This window comes from Phalacrocorax carbo, chromosome 5 (genome assembly GCF_963921805.1).
Source record: "Phalacrocorax carbo chromosome 5, bPhaCar2.1, whole genome shotgun sequence".
Taxonomy (NCBI): domain Eukaryota; kingdom Metazoa; phylum Chordata; class Aves; order Suliformes; family Phalacrocoracidae; genus Phalacrocorax; species Phalacrocorax carbo.
In genome coordinates, this window is record NC_087517.1 from 2,236,632 (window position 1) to 2,262,756 (window position 26,125).

The window sequence follows — 26,125 nt, forward strand, 5'->3', positions numbered from 1 at the left end:
TCCTGTGCCCTGCATAGTTTGGTGCTGTGGGTAAGAGGGGACTGTGGGTGGGCAGGGACGGTTGCTCATGGCTTGGACAGGGAGCACCAGGTGTTGCTCCAGGCTGAGCTTTGGCCTCCTGCTCTGGCCAGAGCTCAGCACAGAGTGGATTGCACTGGAGGTTTTGAGCTGTCTGTTCTGGTTTGGGAGGATGAAATCTGGGACTTAATCTATGTGGCAGGAAGAATGCTTTCTGCTTGCTTTGGTACAAAATACCATTGGTTGCAGTACTCACACAGGTCACTTGTGTGACCACAGAAATGGCACTGGTTTAGAATGAGCTCTCTCTTCTGTTGCTGCTCAGGTAAACTGAGTAATCCTGCCTGGTGTGGGTTGGAATATAGTTTGGCTTCAGAGCAAGGGTTACTTTGCTGTTTTCTGTGTTTCAGCCCAAGACTGAAATTCTTGGGATATTAAAGTGTCTGGAAGCAGCCGCTTCGGGAAGCAGCCTAGCCGTGAGTGATAACCATGTGGCATCGTAGCACCCCGCCAGCCCCTTTCCAGGAGCACTGTATTTCGTGTGCAGGTCTCTGATTAGATGTTTTGGCAGCTGGAGGAACTGCAAGCACTGAAGTGCCCATTTAATCATGAATGGCTCTATTCAATGGGAAGAAGTGCTTTCTGATTCTTGCAAAGATCCTCAAAAATTCAAGCCCCATGATAGTATGTATTTGATCCAGCCAAAGGGACGAGGAGTAGCCAGTCTCTCCATGATTCCATGTCTTAGCCGAGAAATGAAATTTCAGCTTGTGAAATGAAGCTGAAAGGAATGAATGCAGCCTCTGCATGCAAGTTTAGTGATTCCTGGCAGTGCTGTAGCAACAGGCTCTGGTCCTAAATGTGGTACTGCCCTGCTTTTGTGGGAATTGGAGGTAGGGGGGAGACCCATAAGTTACAGCACCCAATTTTATATAAGGACATTTGAACAAGCTGGGTGCTAAAGGACACATCAAGACTGCACCCAGAAGTCTTCTTTTGATGCTTTGATTCTTGGTAACATGGTTAGTTAAAAAAAACCAACACCAAACAGCAACCAAACCACTGCAGAAAGCCACATCCGCTGTATTGTCCCTCTCCTCCAGGGTACGTGGGAGTGTGCAGTTCCTCCCAACCTGTGCGGTTTTGATTCTGCTGTGCAGTATCAACATAATGCCGCAGAATCAGCATGGAACAAATTGCAGCCTAAGACAAGTTTCCGTATCAGTATATCCATCTGTATATGTACATTTTTCTTTTACTAATTATTACACAAGTTGCAGGCCCCCTGTGCAGCAGGGTTTCTGCACGCTAGCCCTCAGTGGGGATTTTGCTGGCTGTCCCCAGCCTCGCAGAGACAGGAATGTGACAACGCAGGCTGAGTGCAAAAAACAGCATGTAGGAGAAAGTGGCTTTGTGCTTTACAAGGCCACATTTGTCTGTTTTCCAGTATAAAAGAGCTAAACAATGATGAGCAATCTTGTTTTGTACAATATCACTCTCTTCAACCTCCGTTGTGCTCTAAGTGTGCTCACACACTTGGATGTCTGCTAGAAAATTTTTAGTTGAGGTCCTGACCTGTTGAAAAGCATTGGGGCGACCTCTGGTTCAGCTCTTTAGTCTGCTTTGTGACCTCTGTGTTCAGCTTACAGACAGGATCTTTAGGATCTTCGGGGCCTTTGCATACTGTGCCTTGCAGGAGGTGAAACTGCCTTGAGCATCCAAAAACCTGTTTGGAAGCTTGAAGGTGCTCAGTGGGATTCCAGTTGCTGGGAGGAACTAAGGAGGCACAGGAGGAGAGACAGGCAGGGTGAGGACAGGATGGGACAGGAATGATCTTTTTTCCTGTAAAGTATTTCATGCTGTCCCTAGCTCTGCTATTATTCAAACCCCGGCAAAGCCATTCAAAATAATTGGCTGCCTCGAGGTGTGCTACCACTCCTGATACTTTGTCATTTTAAAGTGCTATGGATTTTCAAAGCAAACTTGCTGTTATTGCAAAGACATTTTTCATGTTCTCAGCTGAAAACAACGTGTGCATATGAACACAGATACTAGGGCTTTCCTTTTCAGTGACATGCATGCTTTATTAAGCATAGTGATTACCATGTGTGCTCAATGCCCGCTTATTCCTGGATAGAGAGATGCACTCAAAATGCCCATAGCTAGTCCTGCTCTAGGAGAGGGTTGCCTACAACTAGACAATGCTGCCCTGTTGTCTTGCTTAATGGATAAAGCAGAAGCTTTTTCGCTGAGCAGGGTGTGTTTTCAGAAATGCTTTTTGGGTTGTGGTAGACTCTGCAGCACCCTAAATCTTTTCAAAAGAGACTGCATGTCATCTGGCTTGTTGGAGCTCCTAATGGATTGATGCTTTAATTGCACAGGCTCTATGAGAGGGCATTACAAGTTATGGCTGGATAGAGAGCAATTCTGATCTGTGTATTTATGGCAGTTGGAGAAAAAACTGTTTGCAGCCTCACTGAAGTCTTTATTTTTTCCCCTTTTCTGAAACAATAACAGCTAAAGGCTGATATTTTCTTCAGCAAGCAGGAAGGCTGGACCTGGCTGGCTGTTTTTCATGGGGTCCAGGAAGAGGATGCATGTGAAGATTTCCTCCCTAATCAGGCTGGGGCATAGAAGCACCGTGTTCACTGGGAATATTTTGTTACCCTTTCCAGTCACCCAGCCACCTTGGCACCTATTTTCCAGCAGTTCCAAGGGTAAAACCAGTCAGTGAGCCAGAGGGACTGGTGATTTACCATTGTTTTGTAGTTGCTGAATAAACAGACCCACCGTTGCTTCTGCTTTACCCTTTTTCCCTAGCATTTTTGGGATTGCTTCAAACCTCAGTGTTTTTATCAAAGCTGAATTATACTAATTGATGAGAGAGGAGAACGAATGAGGGAGGAAAATAAATAATAAATTGAAAGAAAAATTAATTCGCAGAAGCCCGAAGTATAAAGGCTGTGAAATACGAAATGAGTCTTTCACTTCCTTGAATAATATAATTATCTAGCAAAGCCTGTTTCCTTCAAATTTTCAGATCTGGTGTGCACTTGTACTCACTGCATATGCTCCCACTTCACAAAGTTCCTGTATCTCCCAGGGGGTCGTGAGATTGAGGTTGGGTAACAGCGTGATAATTGGTCCTCAAATATTCTGTGCAAATGTGAAGCTGTGGACAGATGCGATATGCCCCAAATTATCAGCTTGCTGCTGTTAGTGACAGGAAAATAAAGAAATCAAAGGGTCTTTTTGATACAGTTTTGGTGTACAGGGAGAGATGGAGAATGCCTTCTTTCCTCTTCTACTCTCACTTCCCTACGACTACTAACATAATTCAGTTTTCAGTGTGTGGTTAGGCAGTCAGTTACACTTTCCCAGCTGTGACAAAACCACAAATTCAACATAGTATTTAGTATTATCTCATCTATTGCAGTTTCAGCAAATAAGAGCTGTCAGTCCAGAACTTCATTGCACTTGGTGCTGTATGGGCATGAATGTCCATAGAATCATTAAGGTTGGAAAAGATGACTAGGATCATCAAGTCCAACCACGTTGGCTTGTTGCACAATATTCTGTCAATATTGCACAATATTGCTGTCAATATTCTGTTCTTCAATCAAAAATTTTAAACAGATTGAAAATTAAATACAAGAGGGGATACTTTTGTCTGTGCACAGTTTTAAAAAATAGTCAGAGGCCGGACTTCTGAGGATAACAAGGGTTATTTTTATTTTATGGACTGCTTGTGTTCCTGGAAGCCTTAATCACATTCTGAGTCCCATTTTGTGAGTAGAGGTGGCTGCTGCCAAGCATTCAGCGTAACAACAAATGCATCTTGGCCGGTGAACGTAGAGTGCAGAAACCAAGGGTGCTGGTAACAGAAGCACAAGAGATGACCGGGGAGTCAGTGAGATGGCTTGCAAGGGGAAGTGCACACACCCTGTCGGACTCTGTAGTCTTGGGGCAGTGACCAACTGAGGAAAGTAAACCTTCGTCGTGCTTAGTCTTCTGCTCTGACCAAACGTGGACACTTGTGTTCCTCAGCCCATGCTTACAGTATGTTAAAGAATGCCAGTTTTCATTTCTTACTTTGGACTGCTTTTTCTGTCCTTCTTGCCTCTGTTTGCAGAATCACGCCTTGTTTTCAGCGTGATGCTGCAGTTCAGCATCACATGAGTCACAGTCCTGGGGCTGCATCTTTCAGATAAGCCACTTGCTGTTTGGCATAACTTGCAAGAGAAGGGATCATGAGGATGTGATTGTACCAATCCATATCATTTGGCATACAGGCAGTGATTAGCATTGAAGAGCAGCCTGGGGTAGCCTTGCAGTATCAGCTACTTTGGTTAAGACTACTTTGTTCTGACAGCATTAAATAGGTCAGTGCTCAAACATATACCACTAAACGCCAGTATGGGAAACTCTGCATCCAGCACAGGTATCTATTTCTATTAAATTCCCTTACAGAGCTACACCGACTCATATCCAAAGGACTTGAATAATTATGTAGATAGCAGCCTGTGCACTTTTTGTTCACCATTTCCCCACACAGATAATTTCTGCAATGCATGTGCATGCGTGATGCTGATATCTGTCCTGTCGGTGATGTGTTCTGTCCCTTGTTCTCATGCACCTTGCAGTACATAGAAAATTAAGGGGGAAATGACAGGGTCAGAGAGCACGTGGGTGAGGAGCAGCATCTGCTGCTCGGTGACAGCAGTAGTGGCTTTGTCTCGGGCTTCAGGCATACCAGGATGGGGTGAGTTCCTGTGGCAGTGTATTATGCCAGGTAGGACTAAAATATTGGAAAGAAGCCCATTCCTACTGCAGTATATTATTTGTATTTATTATTTTGCTTTTTTATTTGTTATTTGGAGAGCGTGATTACTTTTCCTTCTTCCTTTCTCCTGCTGTTGAAGCTTTGTTGTCTCTAAGTGAAAAATGTGATGATAAGCAGCTATAAAGCATTTTGGATCTTCAGAGTGTTTAGTGGACAATAAATGATTAAGCTGTTCTTCTCTACCACAAAGTTGGTCTGTCATTGCAACTCCTGGTCTGTTTTTGGTGGGGTTGTTTTTTTTCTTTTCTTTTCTTTTTTCTTTCTTTTATTGCTTTGAACAGTGCAGGCTCTGGTACGGAGGACAGGCTATAATTTTAGGACTAGAATATTTGACCTTATGAATTCAGTCTCGCACTGATCGACTTCCCCTTCAGTTGCTGAGCAGAGATGCAGGTTGGAAAGGTACAGTAAGCAGGGGGTCTCCTGCTACCCATTTTGCCTAGGTGTGATGAGTTGTCATGCTTTCGCTTTTGATCAGGGAAGAAATGTTCTTATGCCTCTGTTGGTGACGCGTTTGGTAGCTGAAGTTTTAGTCTTGCCCCCAAGATGGGGAGAGAAGAATAACTGGCAGGCACCATGCAGCCCGAGAGCTTTGGTGCACCCCTAGCCAAGTGCTGTGGCTGGTGAGTTCCCTGGTCTCTGCTACATCCCAAAGGAAGCAGAAGGAAGAGCAGCATGTCTAGCTTCCGAGCTAAGAAAAGCTTGTGCTGCTGCCAGCAGCTAATGCTAGTTTTCAGTTTGTTGATGTTAGACTTGTTCCAGCTCAGGACCCCGAATGCGTGTCTCTCTGCAGGCCCCTGGCTGCTGGGAGGCACTCTGCCCTTCCCAGCCCACCTTGGTGTGCGGGTGCAGGGTGGCCACCTGTCCTGGGAAGGGATTTTTCTGGTCTGTTAACATCATAGCTGTGTGTTAGCTTGTGTTAGGCGAATCCCCTTCTTGACACAGAGGAAATCTGCCCTCCCTAGTGACAGTGCCATGCTTATGGCCAAGTTATGAGTAGGTAACTAGAAGAGAGCATATGCTCATCAGTGGTTCATTGCCAGAAGTCTTCTAATGGATATGTATTCACGTCAATATTTAAAAATGTGTTAGTTTACCTGGAGAGTAAGAGTATTGACTTCTATGGTAGATTACATAGAATATGTGTCCCTGTGATGCACAATATAAAACAATTTAAGGAAATAAAAATTTGAAAGACATAATGCTGGAGAATGGCTCTTCTGGAACATGTATAGACTTACAGATTTTGGAGCTCAATAGAGATATAAATATATAGATAGATATGTCTTCAGTTTGTTGCTGGAAATGTGATGACTTAGAAATTACTTGTTACTCTGGTTATATAATACTCTAAAGCATAACTGGTCCAGCACATTATTCCTTTCCCTAATTTAAAAACAGAAATAGTGTCTCCTAGCAGTGGTCAGACGTTGTGGTATATTCCTCCTACTTGAGTACAGTGCCAGGGCCGGATCCTCTGCAGCTCTGCGTTATCCTCATCCTTCTGAAGGTCTCTATTTTTTGTGTAGATGTTTTTCCTAAGACATGCAAAATACAGAGGTTAGAAAGTTAGACTACAATGCAAACTACATGCAGCTCTTTACTCTAAACTTTATATACTGACTTTTATAGCAGCCGTTCCCAGCCCAGCTGCGTGCTGTGGTACGGAGCCTGCGGAGCGTGTGATCGCTGCATGTCACCCGCGCCCGTGCGGAGCGTCGGGCTGGGGAAGGTGACACTCAGGCCTCTCTTGTGTTGGCAGCAGACTAATGACCCAAACACAAATTAGTCAAATGTTGTATTGAATGGAACAGTATTCTGCAAGGCTGGAGACTGGCTTAAGCAAAGGCCATCATTCACCAGACAGACATATCAGTTTATTAGTAAAAGTTCCATTTGCTTGGCAGATGGCTCAGTAAGGGATATATATTTCTGGTTCAACCTTTACCTTGAGTGGAAAGCTAGACCTAGACTTCAAGATTTTGAGATCTTTGTAGGAGTTTCCTACTGCAGTGAAAATTTATTTCACCTTTTGTCTGAATGCCCAGTGGTACGCACCTCCGTCAGTGGTGCTCCCTGAAGTCTAGGTTCAAGTCCTAGCCTTGCTAGGCTTTTGGGTCCAGTGTGCATTTGAGGTTTTGGGGGGTAGATGGGATTGGTATTTCAGCTTTACCATGAGCAAACATTCCCTTTCCCTTACCTTAACTGTTTTGCAAGGTTAAACCCCTGTCTTTCAGCTGGCTTCACGCAAACATAAAGATCAGCTGTGAGGATGCTGGAATCAGGTTGCTTTATAAAACAGGCGAGGAGCCACTGCATACTTCAGATGTTGCCACGCGTCCTGAATAATGTCCCAGACCAAAACAATCTAACTGTGGCAGTACTGTGTTTCCTCCCGTACAGGCTGTTGCATTCTGCTGCTGCTTGTATGTGCGTTTTTATTTCATATTGTTGTACAGCTTTTGCGTTGCCCTGTTGAGTAGCTTCTAATAAAGTGCCACTTCTTTTTCCCTCTTGAAGCACGGAACAAAGCTTTACGTGAGTGGCACCCACAGCAGGGAGGGAAGTACTTACACAATGGTACTATATTTACAGGGAGGGGTGATTCTAACCAAGCTTTATAATACCTTAATTATATTTTATAGGACCTAATCCCTTGACAATCTTGAATCTAAGGTTGTCAAACAGGCTTTAAATATTATAAAGATTTCTGGACAGTGCCCACAGCTGAGCTGTATTTCACTGTGTCAGTAAGAAAGTGAAGAGATTCTGTGAAAGTGGAGAGAGAGGTTTTTCTTGGGATTTTTGTCTTTGGCTAGGTGCACCTGATTGGTAAAGCCAGATTATTTCCCTGCTAAATTCTGCATGTTTTTTTGTGCTAGCAACATTATGTAAAATCCACTCAAATTAAGAAACACATATTTAAAAAGTATTTTATGAATCTGGGGGGGTGTTTCTATTTCTTACATATGTTTTCTTAGTGACGTGAATTTAATTTCAGGGCTCAGCAGATTCGTACACAAGCAGACCCTCAGACTCTGATGTCTCTTTGGAAGAAGACAGGGAAGCAATCCGCCAAGAAAGAGAACAACAAGCAGCTATACAACTTGAAAGGGCAAAGGTGTGTTTTTTTCAACTTTAATAATAACTAAGTTATGTGGCGTTTATCTTTTGCCTAGTGTTAAAATTCACCCTGTTGGTTTATAAATACGATGCTATCTTTTGAAAGAGTTTGGCAGTTGAATTAAGTTATCTGCAGACAAGGTGTTTGGGGGAATATAGTGTATATATTCTTGTATAAATGTGGATCTTATCTAGCAAGCTGAGCTCTGCTGGCTTGTGTGAAATTATTAAGTCTGAATTTTTATTTATTTGGCAAATGCCCTCTACCAGGTTTTTGGTCATTTGATACAAATCTTGATCCAGAAAAGTTTCCGCTGTTTGTGATGTGTGTCTCTATTTGTAGTCCAAACCAGTAGCATTTGCTGTTAAGACTAATGTGAGTTACTGTGGAGCTCTGGATGAAGATGTTCCTGTCCCGAGCACTGCCATCTCTTTTGATGCCAAGGACTTCCTACACATTAAAGAGGTAAAACCAAGAAGTAGTAAAAAGTAAATGTGAAAGGGAATCTTTTTACATGCCAAGGACTATGATTTGAATAGCCGGGGCTGAGCTGTACCAGATTAAAACGAGAGCCGAGAGCCAAGAGCCGAGCGGAAGCAGGAGAGCACAGCACACAATGTCTCAGCAGTGGTGATGTGGTTGTACTTCAGCCTTTTTAGAGTCCCAGTACCCTGGGGTGGTTAGCTTGCACTTTTTTTTAATGCTTGATGTTACCGACTTGTTGGATTTTCATGTCACAGGAAGGAAATAACATTTTACATACCCTTCAACATGATAGGTTTGGATTCTTTTCATCAAATGAAGTTTGTGATGGATCAGAGATTGTGTAATAAAAGGGATTCTGTTGATCAGAAAGTGGAGTAGCACTGGGTTACACCAGGTCTTCATAAAGCACCAGAGGGGCTTGCAAGGGAGGAAATAAGACTTAGAATAATACAATAATAAAAGAAAATATTGAAGAGGACAGATACAAAAATAAAGAAAAAGGAATGGTCCCTGAACATGGCTTTGGTAGAGAAAAATACATTTTATTGCATGTTGAGCATATTTTCTGCAATTCTTTATCTGAAGTGAGCCCTCCAAATTTGCATGAACCCCTGTTGTTTTGTGGATTTGTACATAGGCTTGCAGCTTGCAAAAACATTTTTTCATCTCTGCATTCTGGGTTTATTTTAGGGTGTTCAGTACTCATTTGTCTCTTGCTTTGAACATGTGCCCATCATTGCTTCAGGGCACTTGTCTCCCTCAGACTGAGCACATTTAGGAGGAGAACACCTACTTCTGCTCCTCTAGAGGCAGAGATTGGTGATAGAACAGGGGGTTTTGCTTTAAATTCTTCCTCCCTGAGAAGGACACAGGAGAGTTGATTCCCTTCTTCCATCTTCTCAATTTTTTGCAAACAGGTGGAAGTTTGATTTGGATTCTTTTGTTTGGGGTTGTTTTTTTTTGTGTGTGTGTCTTTCTTTTTTTAATATTTGTGTGGAACAGTGCTTAAACCCCTGCTGAGGAAGTGGAGCACTGAAGCTGAATCTGTCTGTCTCTGTGTGCAGAACTGATTGCCCCTCCTCTTCTTTCCCCAAGAACGTGTTCTGTTCTGTCTAGCACCACACCTGAACTCCATTGAAGTATGCCACTTTCTCAACCTGCTTCCTGTCAGGAAAAGGTCCTTTGCTAGCACTCAGAGTTGAATGCAGACAGCTGCATCCATTACAGCACTTAGATCACTTTCTCAGCTACCTTCCCCGTTGTATTCCTGCCCACACCAGAAATGTACCCCACCTGACATACTAGCTTTCCAGGGTACTTTGTCCTGTGTAACCGTCCAGGTAACTCTGTGCATCACCGCTAAAACAAGTATTTGATTTTGGCTCTCCTAGGATGTGGCTACTCTTACTGTCAGGCCAGTGACTGAACTTAACGTACTGAGCTCCTATTGTGCTGCCCTTTATGTTTTTCCAGAGAAGTGTCCCAAGCCCGTGTCTTGGCATTCTGTGAGTTTTCTTCCAAGATCTAAATGGCCAGGATCGTGTTGCCACTAAACCGTAAGCCATCTGGCTTACTGGTATCTGTCAGCTCTGGTAAGGGTTTAGCGTGGTTTCTTTGTTAACGCTGAAACGTTCAGCTTGCCTGAAGCTGTGGCTGTAACTCAGTAGGATTTCAGGAAAGGTTCCCCGTGGAACCTGCGTGGAAGAAGGCTTTGCAGAATTTGTTTTCCAATGATCTGGCAGGCTTGCTTGGGCTAGAAGCAGCATGGTTCCAGGTTTTAGAATAATACTAAACTAGGTAACGATTAAGGTCACCCTGCTGACAGGATGAAACATCAGCAGTAACTGATGAGTTGCTATATTGAGAATGTGTCCTGTATGTCTCATCTGTCTCCTACAAGACTATACATTATGTGCTTACTTAAAAGATGAAGTGGCAGCAATTACTGACAATGCAGAAGAAATTATGGGTATGGCAACCAATAGGAATGAACTGTAGTCCTCCCACGTGCTGAATGCAAAGAATAACATATGGGAGGTAATGACCTAATGCAAATAGCCCTGTGTTCCTTGCTGCATCATTATCGTTTGTATTGTTCAGACATTCTCAGCGTAGCGCTGATTCTTATCTCATGTCTAGAGGCATCACTCAGAGGTCCATGACCTGCTAATGGAAGAAAGATTCCTGGGTTCAAGCTGTATATTTAGAACCAAAATAGAACGGGTAATGCTCATGGGACCCAGGTTTTACAGTGGTTTAAATCCATGGATTGATTTCACTGATTTACAACAGCAGAACATTAGATCCTGAAGTATTTGTCTGTTTTAAAGAATGTAAATAGTTCTGTTGACTTAAGCAGAAGCAAAGTGTTTAAAATGAAGCTTTGCTTACTGACACTGTCTGAATTAGGGTCATAACAGCATGAAGAATGGATACTTAAAGGGTTGAAATGATAAAATAATGATACTTCTTGCCTAAATAACAGCTGTATAAAGAGGACAGGTCTTCAAGATGAGGGTACACGGACTGCATTTCCCTCAGCTGTATACATTAGGATTTGTGTGTATGTACCTATGTATTTGTGTTAGTAAAAAGGCTAATTTATTTTTCAAAGACGTTGAGGCTCTGTATGTTGCAGACACTTCAGTTAGGCACTCTAGTACCATGGTATTTATGTGTTTCCGCAAGAACTTACGTGCTTGAGAATACGGAGCCAAGAGAACTGATCATTTTTAAGACGAGATTTCTGTGATAACTTTTTCCTCAAGGCATGCAAACAAAATTGGTACAGGCATGCTGGTCTCAATGGTTTGAAAGTCGATTGTGAAAAGTAATCCTTCTTTTGAACACTGAGGTGCCTAATGAATCGTAGCAGAGTATAAAGTTTTCAGATACTTTTCTTCAAAAGCTCTGCTGGCAGCCAGCTATAACAAGTCCTTTTCCACTATGATGTCCACTATGATACTGCTTTTCATCTTTCTGTCATTAAAGTTAGGCCAGACTTGCAGTAATGCAGAAAAACATGTTACTTAAGGTTAATGAAAAAATTATATTTTATACTTTCAGGTATATATTAAAGTTTCTTCCTAAAGGTGAATTTTTCTTCAACTGTCATAAATTTAAAAGCGTGTGCCTCCAAAGAGTGTAGCCACTTCTAGGTAGCGGCTCTACTGTAGCATTAACCAGTTATAGGTTTGGTTTGTTGCTGGAGCTGATAAGTTTTCTGTGTTGCCTTGGGTAGGTTGGTGTTTCTTTATTTCAGTTTCTAGAAGGGTGTTTGTAGAGCTTTTCTGCCACACGAGGTTTTTGCAAGGCAATAACATGTCAATAACATCCGGACAGGTACCTGGAAAGGAAGGAAAAGCAGCAGCGGCAGTGGTGGTTATCTTTCGTATAGACCATTAAATTTTACAGGGGACGGATAATGATGGTTTTGATGGTGATCTGAAGGTGGTATTTTTATGTTTGACTGCTTTATATGGCTGCTGTGAGGTAGCTTGCTGGCCTCGGTTCACCAGAAATTGGCTCATCTCATTAAATCACCATCACACTCGACACCTTAGTTGGTGACATCAGAGGAGAAGTCCCAGCAGGGTGTGTTGGGGAAGTTAAGAGATAAGCCAGTACTGCCACAGGTAACACTGCTTTCCACTGTCCAGCTGCAAAGAGGACATGAACCTTCCGAACAATGCCTAACACCTTTTAACTTCGCTTAAATTCACACGGATTGTCCAACATTCAGGCATCAGTGTGAGTCTGGTTTTGTTGACCGGTACGGAGTCAAGGACTGTGGTTACAAAATAAGGGAGTTCTGGACATGGAGCATTTTGAACGGAAGCCAGTAACCTTTCTCTGTTCCAGAAATACAATAATGACTGGTGGATAGGGAGACTGGTTAAGGAGGGCTGCGAGATTGGCTTTATTCCAAGCCCACTTAGACTGGAGAATATCCGCATTCAACAGGAGCAGAAGAGAGGACGTTTCCATGGAGGGTAAGAATGCTGTAACCTTTTAAAAGAATTTAAAATAATTTCTGACACTGGACAATATTTTCAAAGGTCACTTGATTCTTTTTTATTGCAGTGCATTTGGAGGAGTGTTTGATTTGGGATTCCAAATGAAAATGCATATTTGCAGAGAATAAACGTGTTAGACGTTTGACAACGAGAAACAAGAAAAAAATGTGTATTGACTTTAGGAAAGATCAGTAATACAGTATGAGTGGTAATGACAGACATTTCGGAAGGGCTAGAGAGTTTTACATCCCCATGGGTTGAAGTCAACTTCGTGCTCAAAAGCTACCAGATTTTTTTCCAACTGTTATGTTCTTAAGGTTGTGGGTTTTTTTCTTTTCTTTTTTTCTTTCTCTCCATTTTGGCCAAAACCGGACTTTTCAAACTTTGTAAGATGAGCTTTGTCGTTCAGCTTCTCTTATTCTCCATCTTCCAGCCTGACCGTTCTGCGTCTCCACGCTGCTAGAGCTGGAGATTGCAAATCCCTGGGAAAATATACATTTGGTCGCAGGTCTGGGAAATTAAACTGATTTCTCATAATCTCAGTTCAGACACTGGAGTCGCTCTTCTATTGGCTGAATACACAAAATACTTTTTTTTTAAAATTACTTTACTACAGCGTATTATTCCCACCAATTGAAAACAAAATTCAAATGTTCGCAGAGATAACAAGGAGAACCAAACCTTTAGTACTGCAGAGTAGAGAGACGTGAGCCAGCTGAATCTGGACCTAATAGATAGCAGTGAGAGCAGCATAATTTAGTCTGTATAGTACTGTCAGGGAATTGGCATACTAATATACGTAATCAAGGTCAGGAATCGTTTCAAGTATAAACATCTGGGGAAGTGTTTTTAGAATGATTGAACAGCATTAACTGTGCTTTTTCCAAATTGCTTTTATAATTTTTGAAATCACTTCAGAGGAAGCCAGTGTATCCCAGTGTACAGAAGGAAGATTATCTAATTCAGAGAGACACTAACAGAGTATTTAGGCTACTGTTCCAGATACAGCATATTAGGAAAAATCTCTGCTTTTGTGAATGGGCACAACTCCACCGAATCACCAATTCTTGCAAAGATTTTGTCTGATCTCACCTGTGGAGAATATTAGGAATAAAATCAAGTGTGAAGGAGACGGGAAGAATTGTAAAGGATATCTATTAAGATTTTAAGTAGTCTGCACGAACACACTGGGATTTGTATGGTAAAATTGAAAATAATGCATAATGGTAAACTAGTTTATTTTTGAGCACCTTTGTTAGATATAGTCATATAGTATCTGTACCTTGAGACTTCTTTAAAAGCTGTGACCAGCTGTGATACTAAGGCTTTGTATGATGAAGAAGAATTGTAGTTTTGTCTGAGTAAGGCAGTGAAAAGTGATCTATTAAAGGGGGTTTCTTGAGTCTAGTATATGTTCACAGAGGATTTGCCAAGTCCAGGGTAAACAGTCCCTGCTCTGGACAGCACATGGCAAGAAAGCAAAGACAAAAGTACTGGTTTGGACTGGTTTCCTCTTGCTGGTCGGTCTGTATGTAATGAAAAATACTAAATATTGTGCTAAAGATGTGGATTGTCCTGCGGGACCGTGTTACTCGCAGCAATCAGGTTGCTTAACAGTCCTCCTTCTGCCCTGAGCTCTCCTTCCCTCCTCCAATCTCATCCTCAGCTGTTTGTGCAATGGGCTGAACTAGAGAGCTGATTCACCTGAACATCTCCCCCCTCCCCAGACCAATTTCCTGTTCCAGTCTGCTGCAGGTTTGTGCTGGGTGCATCGTACGGGGAGAGGGGGGCAGGGCGCAGGGGCAGAACTGCCTGGCAGGAAGCAGGGAGGTACAGTGAATGGAAAAAGGAGCTACTTAAATCACTGTTCCTACACATCAAAAGCTATTTAAACCACCAGTTCAGATCCCAGCGCTTCTGAGAGATGTCTGGCTAGTTATGTGTGCTGGTAGAGAGACCCGGCAAGACAGAGGAGTGCTGGGTGGGGGATCTCCTGCAGAGCTGGGCTGTGTGCTGAGTTTAGCAGATACCTATGATCAGAGCTACTGTGTTTCCCTGCCTGTGGGCAGATCACAGAAAAGCTTTAGTGGAACCTCCGCTCCCTTCACGGCCTGTATGCAGCTATTCCAGACGTGGGGGTCCACTTAATGACAGATGCTTTTGTTTTCCCATGGCCCTGCCTGGCACCCTTCATCTCTCCCTGCAGGGGAAGCTTTCTTGCAGCACTAATGTGGGTGAAGACTCTCTCCTTTACCATGCGATTTCTCATGGGGCAGTTTCTCATAGCTGCTGCCTAAAGCCTGGCGCATGTGCATCTCTGGGTGCTTGGTGTTAATGGGTCTCTTTCTGATACCATAGGAAATCAAGCGGAAATTCTTCTTCAAGTCTCGGAGAAATGGTTTCTGGCACATTTCGAGCCACACCCACTTCCACGGGTAAGACAGAATTTTATTTAAGGAAACTCTTGCTATTTCTAATACTTCTATTTTAAAAACCGCATATGAAAAAGGCGGGTTTCCCCCCTTTCCTGACTTATTAAGACGTTCTGCAGAAAAGTGTTTGTGTGCGGAGGTGGAGAAAGACATCTATTTCTAGATATGCAGTAGTTGCTAAGGGACTGGGAAGAATCTTGGGAAAAGTGGCAGCTGCCCCCAGAGTGGAATGAATGACCAGTTTACACCGGGCTGACCAACAGGGGGGTGCACCGAGAGATCGCAAAAGTGTATTGACAAAGGGATTTTTGTTTGCAAGTGTGAGGGTTGTTGTGCACAGCATGTGTTTTTTAACCAAGTTCTCATTTGGTCTTTTAGCAAAACAGAAACAAAAAGTGGTAAGTAGTACTTTTTAAATTTTATTTTATTTAATTCTAGTATATAATTCCCAGGATTTTCATACGGATCATCTTTGGTTAATGATCTAAGGGTTGTTTTCTTCTTCTAGACAGAACATGTTCCCCCCTATGATGTAGTACCATCGATGAGACCTGTTGTCTTGGTGGGGCCATCACTGAAAGGCTATGAGGTATGTATTCCAGGTATTTGCAATTAGTATTGTCTTACCTATATACTTCCTTAGTACATCAGTGTGCCTGGTCCAGTGCAACTGCTTTATGATCACTTCAAGTGATCTTAGCTTAAATAATTGTCAAATATGTTATGTAAGAACTAGGGGCGTAGTTGGCACAACAGTGTCTGTTACTTGTGATGTCTCAGCTGAAGGGCAGGTAACATAAGTGCCCTGGTACTCTTTTTGCAGTTTTATTGCTTTAAACACAGTGCACATCCATTATTGTCAGTACAGTTATTCTTGATTAAATCAAATAAGAAAGAGAGAATTTGTGTCCACTACAAGAAAAAGTTGGAGCAGTCAAATTAACTAGCTACGCTTCTGTACACGTGTAAAGCTTTAGTCAAACTAGCACATGCTTTGAACTCAATTAGCAAAAATTTTGAAGAAGCTTTCCCATTGTTCTCCTTTTTTTATTTGTAAAAACTTTACATCTTCCCATGAAACTCAGGGTTGGCAAATGAAGTGGCTGGACTATTGCAGCGTGCTCAGGTTTGTTCTCCAGCGCCTGAAACTAAATATGGGAACTAATGGTTATTACTTCAGCACGTTTTTTGGCGCTTATTTTTTAAAGATTTTTAGTATATTGAAAAAAAAATATAAAGAAACCTTGAACCCTTCTAAAATATTAGCCTCTGTTCAACATGGACGTAGGTATGATAACATGCACAGATAAACAGGACAACCATTTTTCAAGGCCCTGCAGTTTCAAATGAGCATTTAACACGTGCTAAACGAGCATCGGCTTTTAGCAGAGCATTTTAGTGAACTTAACCATCTGTTAAGTGTTTTGCTGAATTAGGGACTAAATGAACATGAACATAAAATCAAAGATACACTTCATTTAGCTTAATTAATGTTGTTAGTACTTCATAGGAGATCATTAAACATTGGAATGGTTCTTTTTGGAAGATTACAACATGGTACCGTTATTAGCATAAGGCAGTGTTCTTGCATTGGTTTTTTTGTAAGAATGATTGAAAGTGTAGTTTAGCAAAGCAGGTACTTCATGTTCCACTCTCTGCCTTTTAATTTTATGGTGAATATTTCTTGACAGGAGTAAATTTCATCCACTGACTTCCATGGTGCTGCACCACAGATCAATTTGCCTAGGGACTCTCAAGTCTGGAAGGGAGAGAGGCTGTTTGTTAATACATACTTCTACAAATACGCCGTCCCCCCTGTGTTTAAGAAAGTAATACTAAACATGTAGTCTTAAACACATAAAGGTGTATAAATGGTGACACAGTTAGAACATTAATTTCCATTACAAATAGTGGACTATGTAACAGAAACACACTGATCTTAATTTTCCCATGTAGGTTGCGAAGTATTTTGACTACTTTTTTTCTGACTCAATTCTGAAAGAAGCGTTTTGAAAGATAACCTGGGAGAAATAAACTGCCAGAGGCCTGGGGGCATTGATTAAGTTCCTGTCTAGACTGGCAGAGATAATAGGCGTCAGCCTGTGTTGTCCTGAAAAGGAGAAGGAGCTCATTCAGCAAAGTAGATGACAGTTGTTGGGGCTGAGCATCTCTGAGATGCTTTACTGGGTACAGGAATGGAAGCATGCGCTTTTTCTGCTTGTATGCCTCTCTGAGAATAGTGTTTCTCTTCTGTTAGAACAGTCATCCAACACGGTAAATCTTGGATCTGAAGTTTTAAGCCAGTTCTAATAATGTTACTGTAGGAAAAAAACCATGTCATCTATTCAACTCAAGTAGTCCCAGGTGCTTCTGGCATGTTCTGAAGCCTGCTGGGAATGGTATTGCTATGGAAGGTGGTGAGGTATGCTCTAACGCTTCAGTGCAAGTCAAGACAAGAGCAGAAAGAGTGACAGCTCTCACATCCTCCGTTCTGCATTTTGGAGAATGAGTCAGAAAACTTGCAAGTATTTATTACAAAGCGTGCTGCCAAGAGCATGAAAATTAAATGATTGCTACCTATAAAAGGTATTGATTGTTGGCAGTATCCTTACCTTCTACTTACCTCTTTTCTTACTTTTGACTTCTTTTTTTCCCTGTCAATCTTCCCTGTTCAATCTTCCTCACCTCTGCAAAGGTGACAGACATGATGCAGAAAGCTCTCTTTGACTTCCTGAAGCACAGGTTTGATGGGAGGTGAGAAATACTGTCCTTTTCATGCTGCTTCCCCCCTTCCCCCCATGTATTACTAACATTTTAGTAATTTTTTTTTAATGCAAGAAGATTGATGCATGTTCAAAACTGATTTACTGGCTTTGTATCAACACTGAAATGCAGCCAGCTGTGGGGTGGGACACAGCTAATGTATTACTAGAATCGCATGTATCTTCATATCTGCTATGTCTGTAGTAGGATTTCTTAGGTTTAACAGAACAATTCTGCCTCAGTATCGTACCAGCCTGAAGTCACAGGAGAAATCTAGATGACAGGTGACTTGAGCACGTGGAAAGTGCCAAAACAGCCTTAAAGATGGCATTACCAGGCTCAGGTTTTTAATGTTGCCCTGGGAAGCAGGCTGTGCCCCTTGTTCAGCCAGGAGTTGGAGGGAACAGTGCCACCCAGTGAAGAGCCCTTCTGGCAGAGCCTGGCTCGCTGCTGGCCCTCTTTCCTCCAGAGCTCCCAAGCCACTGCTGTGCAGCCCGAGCTGACTGCGTGTTGGGTAAAATGAACTGAGTGGATTGCTTTTATTTTTCAAAGAGCTGTCCAGTTCCTTTAATGTCATGGAACAGTTGAGGAAGTGTGACTGTACAGAAAGTACAGTTTTATTCACAATCCTTTGGGCATCTCCAAATTTATTAACCCTTGGATGCAACAAGTGTGTACTGCTGGACCAGCTGCTGAAGTGTGCAGGCACCAAATACAAGTGCCTCTTGATTTTACTTTGAAGTTGCTCTCTTTGGGCTAGGGTCATTCCAGCACCATTTGTGAAGTTCCAGGCTCCTTTACCAGCAGGATGTTCTCCGAATAAAACTAATCACACCCTAGCCCTGAAATAAATATCACAAACAGCAGATTTCAACGGGGTACAGTAACAGTGCTTCAGACCAACACCTAAGAAAAATCAACTCTTAAATATCCTCGATAGTCAAAAATACTTAAAAAGGCACTTTGAGGAAGGAAATGCTGAGAGCTAAAATATAGAAAAAATTGTGTCAGAACTTCAGAAATTGCAAGGAGGGTTCATCTTGTTCAGCTGGAACACAGGGTATATTTCCTGATGAGCTGTGAGAAATCATTTGGATTTCTTTGCTAGGAACATAGGCTTGGTCCATGGCATTTCTTCCTTTCCACTGGAGCTCGTCAGTAGTCGTAGGTGTCTGCTTCATCTTTGGTTTGTTCTGCCCTTCCTTCATCCTCGTTTGTTCATTATATTCTAACTGTGAAAAGGAGCTTATACTCTGCTAGCTAGTGTATAACAGTAAGTCAGGCTTGAAAATACCTAAAACATTGGCACTAGGACAGTGAAAATAATAGTGCCTGTTGTTTAGAAAATGTGGAGCAGGATTTATGGTCAAGGTGCCTTTTGGGGTGCAGTGAGGAGATGGCAGTGCTAAACTTAACCTATAAACAGCTCAGACAAAATGGTTAATGATCAACTTCTGTGCAAAATATCTCATGTCCTCCCCTATTTTTAATTGTCCAGCTCAAGTGATTTTAGCAGATTCTACAAACATAGTGACTGATTCAAGACCTGACAGATGAAGCACCGTATGTGGCAGCCTGCAGTTAAATTTGTCATTTTTCTGAGCTGTTCGTGTGTCCTGTCAGTGCCTCCTCTGCCCGCTCCTGAGCGATGTGACCGCTCTGGTTCCACTGCAGCTCGTTGCCTGAGCTCCGGTGCCCGTGTGCGTCAGGTGTAGGTACGGAACCACAGCGTGTGTTCTCTTCCAGCTGTTGGCATATGTCTGTCAGCTTTGCATATGCTGGCGGTAACCGAGAGTCATTGTTTTCGGTCGGAAACCACGGCAACGGGAAGTGATAAGTCATCTCCAGTTGCCACGACGTGATTGCTATGAATATATCTTTTATGAGGTATATTTTTATACCCTATATGAGAATGTACTCAGCAGAGGCCTGATCCATGAAGTTCAGCAGTGCTTAAGTACAGAGAAGAAAATGTAAAACACACTTAGATGCACCCATTTAGGCTGTGTAATCTGACGGGAGGCAGCACCCCTCCTTGCCTCGCTCTTCTGTCTTTTCCCCCACCGTGCCCTTGGTTTGCACGGAGGGGCAAAAGGGAGAGATTCTCCCTGGAGTGAGGTATTTTGGGGGAATCCTATTGCCATTAGCAATATTGGCAGCTAAATCAGGTAGTCGTAGGAAATTTCAGCATTGAAAAAGTTAAGTGCCACAAGTAAGCTGCTACAATTGCCTTTAGATCTGAGTAACTTTAGAAAAAAGAATTAAATCCCTTTTCAGGCACCTCAGCTGCTTCTTGGTCCTCCTGCCAGCTTTTGTTATGCCTTTGCAGGCTTTTCTTTTTCTCCATCTCTTCTGCAATTTTGTGACAGGTCCACATTACCAAGAAGGAAAATGACTGTCCAAGGAGGAGCTTTTCAGCAGATTTCAGTGAGACTTGAACTAGCAGGAGTCCTTCCCTACCTTGTAATACATTTGGCTTCTGTCAGCTCCTTCTTCTGTAACTGCAACATCCTCTTCTGGCCAGTGAACTAAAGGAAAGGCCCGAGGGCTGTGTTGTGCAGGCCTGATGAAAGGAATATGCTAAAGCTTGGCTGACACAAGGCATTCAGGGAACGGCTGCTGCAGAGGCTCTCTCAGCATTCTTTTCTAAATGCATTGTGTTTAATCACTGTTGCCTAGACCAGGCCTGACTCTGTACACCGTGTAAACAAAACATAGCGAAGGCGTATTTTTTTCTGAACATCTTTCAGCAACAGTGATACTTAGGATTACTTCTTACTCAGGAAGAATGAAATGCTTCTTATATCTGGCGCAGTAGGTGAGCATTTGTGGTCCTTCCTTTGACGCATCTCTGTGATTCCAGCAGTTGGAGGTCTAGAAGCTCCCTGAGCCAGAGGTGCAGTCTGGACCACTGTGCTTTATCATCACCTCTAGACCCCATGTCCTGCTAATTTCTCCCATTTCTTTTTAAATTCATTTATTCTTTTGGTCTCTACTGTATTTTTCTGGCAATAAATTTATTTATGTGTTATGCAGAAGAATACTTGCACTCCTTTTTAACCGTCCATCTGATAACTTCACTTAGAGCTGCATAAATTTTAAGTGCTATGGAATAGCTGCTAGTCATTTCCAGCTTGCTTTCTTTTCATTATTCATGGATCTTTGGCTCATCACAGTCCTCCTAAATGCATTTTACGTGAAGTGATTGTGTGGTCTTTGTTTTATAACCTTTTGTCTCTCGTCAGCTCACTGACAGATCAAGTACAAAAGTCACCTTCCTTAAGTTAAAGAGGAGGCTCCAGCGCTACAGAGAGCTGTGGTTCAACTTACTTTTCTCCTGTTCAACCACGAGCCAAGTCAGTTGGCCCCAGGTTGGCACAGCTCCCTGTCTGGAAAAGGAGAGCGTGTGTTGGAGCCCAGTCTCCCAAAGCAGGCAGCTCTGTTCAGTGACTCACAGGCACTCAGATACGAGTGACACGGTCTGCTCAGATGTCCAAACACGGCCCTTCCTCACCTCTCAGCAGTGTCTGCTTTAATCAATGGTTTAACTATCTGGGAAAAGAAGTGCTGTTACTGATGTGACCCTGTTGTTCTGTATGCCCTAAGACTCGCATAACTTGTAGTGTTCATGGTACTGTGTAAATCGTGTAGGAGATGAGCGAGTTGGGGAGGAGAAAAGTTAACTAATGTGTTAAGTAGAATAGCAGAAACTGTATGCCACAGCCTACAACAGTGTAGGGAATAGAAAATGCTTTACAGTTATGCAGCATTTCCCTTCAGTTGTTCTTTAATGGTGACATAACTCGGCTATAAAACATGTCTGAGTGGTATTTTATTGTATTTGCACTTTGGAATGGAATGGGGCTGTAAATCATGCCCAGTGCACTGAAAATTTGACTGCTGTGTTTTTGTTCTGTCCTGTGTTCTTACTCATAGGATATCAATAACTAGAGTGACAGCTGACATTTCTCTTGCTAAGAGGTCTGTTCTAAATAATCCAAGCAAGAGGGCAATAATTGAGCGGTCAAATACAAGATCCAGTTTAGGTAAGACATTGACACATATGTAATTCTGAACATGGTTACATGCTGGAGGGAAGTGACAGGATTTCGGCCTTCAAGTTGTCACCAGTTCTGCAATGTTAAATGTGTCTACAGCATTTTAAGGTGTAATTCTAAATTTCATATACTCAGATGGGAGGCAAATTTCTCCTGACTGAGGAGGGGCGACAGAGCACAATGTACTGCGTTAGCCTCGCGTGAAGCAATTACCTGGGCTAGAGCAAGCAAGCGGTATTATAGCTGCTCTTTGAAAAGATGAGTTAGGGGCCTGCAGTCAGAGTAGGGGTTCGGTGCTGTTTCCCCCCAAGGTGAGTTGGCCTCATCGCTCCCTCTTTGCAGCCGTGTGCTTTTAATTCCACATCACAAGGTGCCAGAGCTTTCCCCTTCTCCAGCCAAGAAGGAAACGTGTTGTTCCTGACTCTCGGGCTGGTTTTATATTTAATGTTGAACAGCTACAGCTTAATTTTGCTGTCTAGCCATGAGGCTCTGGGTCTTCCTGCCCTCTCTTCACAGTGTCATGGCTGCTGGGTTCCACTGGCCTGATAGATTTTTATTTCTTTCACAAGGGTGGAAATTTGTGTGTAGTATATGCATGCCAATAACCTGGTCTCTGGGACAGCATCCTAGGAGGCAGGAGGAGTTGGTTTTCAGTCTTCTCAGGAAGGAAAGGCTCTTAACCCAATTCCCTGACATCCTGAATGACTGTTTGAACTAGAGGCACAGGTCGTAGGATGCTTCGCTTCTAGTTGGCATTCTAGGACAGGAGTAGGCACCCCAAATTGAAGTGCTGCAAAGGTGAGTACTAAATCTTCTTGTCCCTGTGGACATGCGTTGCTCTGTGGAACAGCTGAGGCGAATTAAATGCATGTGAGTTGCTGCCATACAGCTCTTCTGTGCTTTGGTGGTATAACTTAGAGGCTTGACTTTGTGCTGAGTTTATTTATTTAAAACTCGTCACGTGCGTGTGAATGATTAAGAGGAGACAGAACAACGAATATCAGTAATATAATTTACGTGGAAATAAATCTCCTTTTTCTCAGACAAAAGTGCTTTGGTGTGAACATTGCCATTAGAGTCTTTTTAAATAACACCCTGACAGTTATTTAAAATAAACAATTTCTTTGTGGTTATAGAATTAGGAGGTCACAGTTCTGCTTCTCATACACATTCTTGTCAGAATTACAGTCTGAGAACAAAAAAAGTTTTGAGAAATATCCGTATATAGCTTGCTGTATAAAATAAAAAAATCTTATGACTCCTAAGCTATTTAGCAGATTTGGAAAATGTGCTTAAGTCTATTTTGTGTTAATAGAAACATGCATTTAATTGTACTCCATGTTTAAATACACTGATATTATAAAGGAGTATAGTACGTATGTATTTTCAGGCAACAGAATTGTCTCAAAGGCAATATTTATTTTTAAAATTGCCTTGAGTAGTAGGTTATTTTATGGAAATTACATAAATTCACATATGGAGTTCATATGCTGAATATACACAGTCTATGAAAATAAATGGGTGATGATATTTTTGTCTGAGTAATGCCGGGTTGAGTGGCTTTCCCCTGTTCTGTTTTTCTTTACTAGCGGAAGTACAGAGTGAGATTGAAAGAATCTTTGAGCTGGCAAGGTCCTTACAACTGGTTGTCCTAGATGCAGACACTATAAATCACCCTGCACAACTTATCAAGACGTCTTTAGCACCAATTATTGTCCATGTTAAAGTGTCTTCTCCAAAGGTAATGTATCTCACCCTTAAAATACGTGCAGTTGAGAGGGACCTGGAGGGCAGTGTGGGAGCGAGCAGTGTGGTATCTGCACCTGACGAAATTAAGAGTGAAATGAAGAGCAAAAGCAAAAATTTTTTACATCAAGGGCTTGACATGGGAATGTCTGATACAATTTCTTTTCTCTACCCTAAGCCTTAACCTAGCCTTAGGCTGAGCCTTAGATGTCTGAGGCACCCACCAATTCAGTAGATCAAAAAATGTCCAAAGAGCAAATTCTTTCTGTAGCTCTCAGTTCCTCTTGGCAGTCCCTTTGTAGCCCCTTTACCCCAACACAGCTGTAGTTCTGGGTTGTCTCTCTACCAGCCCTAACCTTAGGCTGAGCTTCAGAGAAGACACCCAGCCCTTTGCCCACTTCCCAAGCAGTTAATAATGAATGTCTGTTGATCACTGTTGTCTGCTGGACCTGCTACTGGGGGGGAAAAGGAAGAACTGGAGAGTTGTGAAGGTCCAGGACAACCTTGGCTGCAGCAACCAAGATGGTGGAATTCAAGATCCTGAGAGAAGCGACCAGTACAAATAACAGAATTGCAGGCCTGGACCCTAGAACTGGCTTGTTTAGGGACCTGTTCAGCAGGATCCCGTAAAAGACTGTCTTGGATAACAAAGCAGCTCAGGAGAACTGTGTGATCTTCATGGAGAGCTTCCTCCAAACACAAGAATGATCTGTTCCTACGTGGAGCTGGGTGGGAGAGCAGTGAGGATGAACAGGGAACAGCCTGAGCTCAAACACAGAAAGGAGGCACACAGAAGACTGATGCAGGGCCAGGCGTCCCAGGGGGAATAGGGGGGAAGTTAAGAAAGCCAGAGTTCAGCTGGAGCTAGAACTAGCACGAGATGTTAAGGGTAACAAAAAGGGCTTCTATAAGAACAGGGCAAGCAGAAGGAAAGCTAAGAAAAGTGTGGGCTCACTGCAGTGTGTGGCAGGGACCCACAGTAGCAGAAGGTGGTTGTATAATTTTCGTGGTCCTCTAGAAGATTACATTTGTCAAAAATAACCTCTTATTTCAAGTAGAATAAGGCAAAATCACCATTTGCACTGCATGTGAAATACTTGCAAGGGATTAGACGTGATGCAGAGGGAAATGTGCACAGCTTTCAGGGAGGTTATCAGAAAGGTTTGTGCTTATATTCAAAGACAATATTTTATCCATTTTGCTAAATACAACGGAGCGCTTCTGAACTTGGTAATCCTCCGACGGGATGTCAGTCTGAGCATTACGGAGATTCTTAAACTCACATTTTCCTCTTTTTCTCTGTCAGGTTTTGCAGCGACTGATCAAATCTAGAGGAAAGTCACAAAGTAAACACTTGAATGTTCAGTTGGTGGCAGCTGATAAACTTGCACAATGCCCACCAGTAAGTACAGAAAAAAGGCTAAAGAACTTGTCATACGTGGAGTTTTAAAGATTTCTGCTGTGTTGGTCCTTGATTACAGCTGACTTCATGTGTTATCACTTCACTTTATGGTGATTCAGACAGCCCTGCAATTGCAACCCTCAATCAGCTTTTATTGCTAAGAAACAAGTTGTTTGGTAATTTCATCCCGATTATGTCCTGTGCTGGGTTTATTAAGAACTTTGGCAAGGTGACAGGCCAAAAATCACGTGTATGGTAAAACTCATCTACTACCGCATTGGCAAATTACATCATTTGTAGAGCAGTGCAATCTTAAGGTCCTGAAAGGCCAAAGTCTCAGAGTCCTGGTTTGAGAGGAGGCTGCAGAGGCCTTTCCTTCAGCCGCATAGTGACTGCACACCCACTGTCCGTACGGTGCGAGTCCTGTGTCTGCATGCATGTGATCCCTGAGCCTCCTGACACAGCAGCACCCGCAAGCTATTCCAGTTACCTCATCGAGCACAGTCACTGCTCACCCACTGTTTTATCAAAGGCACTGATTACTCACCTTGAACAACCTGCTGCTTAAGGAGCAGAGGTCCTGGGTAGCTGATCAGGTGGGGAAGTCACCATCCCTGGAGGAATTTAAACACGTGTAGACGTGGCACTTCAGGGCATGGTTTAGGAGGCCTGGGGGTGTTGCGTTGGCGGTTGGACTTGATGATCCTAGAGGTCTTTTCCAACCTTAATGATTCTATGATCAGGCAGGCACGTGCTGTGTGGAAAAGCAGTACAGGTGTTTGGACGGGGCAGCTCAAACTTGCTTTTATTTTTGAAAACCACACCTGGTTTCTGTGACAGAGAAAGCCACTCAGTGGAAGCAAACTTGGATGTGGACTTGCTTTTACAGTGTAATAGCTGTGCGTGACATTGGCCTGGTAGTGCAGAGACTGCTGTTCATACCTGGGGCGTGATCAGACAGCCCAGCCTATGGCTTGCCGATTGCCCATCTTTCTCATGAAATCAGATAAATTCAGAGAAGTTCAGAACAGGCACTGGGAAGGTTTCTGTGATTGTGATTGGCAAAGTGCTAACGAAAGAAATGTCTTGGGACAGTCTAGGAACAAATCTGGGAGTTGAGCTCAGCTGAAGGAATGCCTGACTCTAATGGGTAGATGATGCTTCTAGAAGACTTTGCCTTGTGTTACGCAGACCTTAAAGAGATTGTCTGCATTTCAGATGGCTTTTATTCTCAATT

General features: G+C 42.7%; 1 protein-coding gene across 6 annotated transcripts in view; it reads left to right on the top strand.

Moving 5' to 3' along the window:
• The window catches only part of CACNB4 (calcium voltage-gated channel auxiliary subunit beta 4), a 68,341-nt gene that overhangs the window by 24,844 nt on the left and 17,372 nt on the right, over positions 1–26,125 (top strand). For 5 of the 6 annotated variants that reach the window (XR_010372955.1, XR_010372956.1, XM_064450940.1 and 2 more), the window contains exons 2-11: positions 7,863–7,982; positions 8,328–8,450; positions 12,333–12,463; positions 14,846–14,922; positions 15,298–15,317; positions 15,428–15,508; positions 17,615–17,673; positions 21,619–21,728; positions 23,330–23,481; positions 24,793–24,888. Coding sequence is in view for 4 of the 6 variants with exons in the window: in XM_064450940.1 (XP_064307010.1) it covers positions 7,863–7,982; positions 8,328–8,450; positions 12,333–12,463; positions 14,846–14,922; positions 15,298–15,317; positions 15,428–15,508; positions 17,615–17,673; positions 21,619–21,728; positions 23,330–23,481; positions 24,793–24,888 (969 nt within the window). In the remaining 2 variants the exon portion in view is untranslated. Of the gene's footprint in view, positions 1–7,862; positions 7,983–8,327; positions 8,451–12,332; positions 12,464–14,845; positions 14,923–15,297; positions 15,318–15,427; positions 15,509–17,614; positions 17,674–21,618; positions 21,729–23,329; positions 23,482–24,792; positions 24,889–26,125 lie in introns of those variants that run through there. The other variant, XM_064450943.1, reaches the window with a different exon arrangement.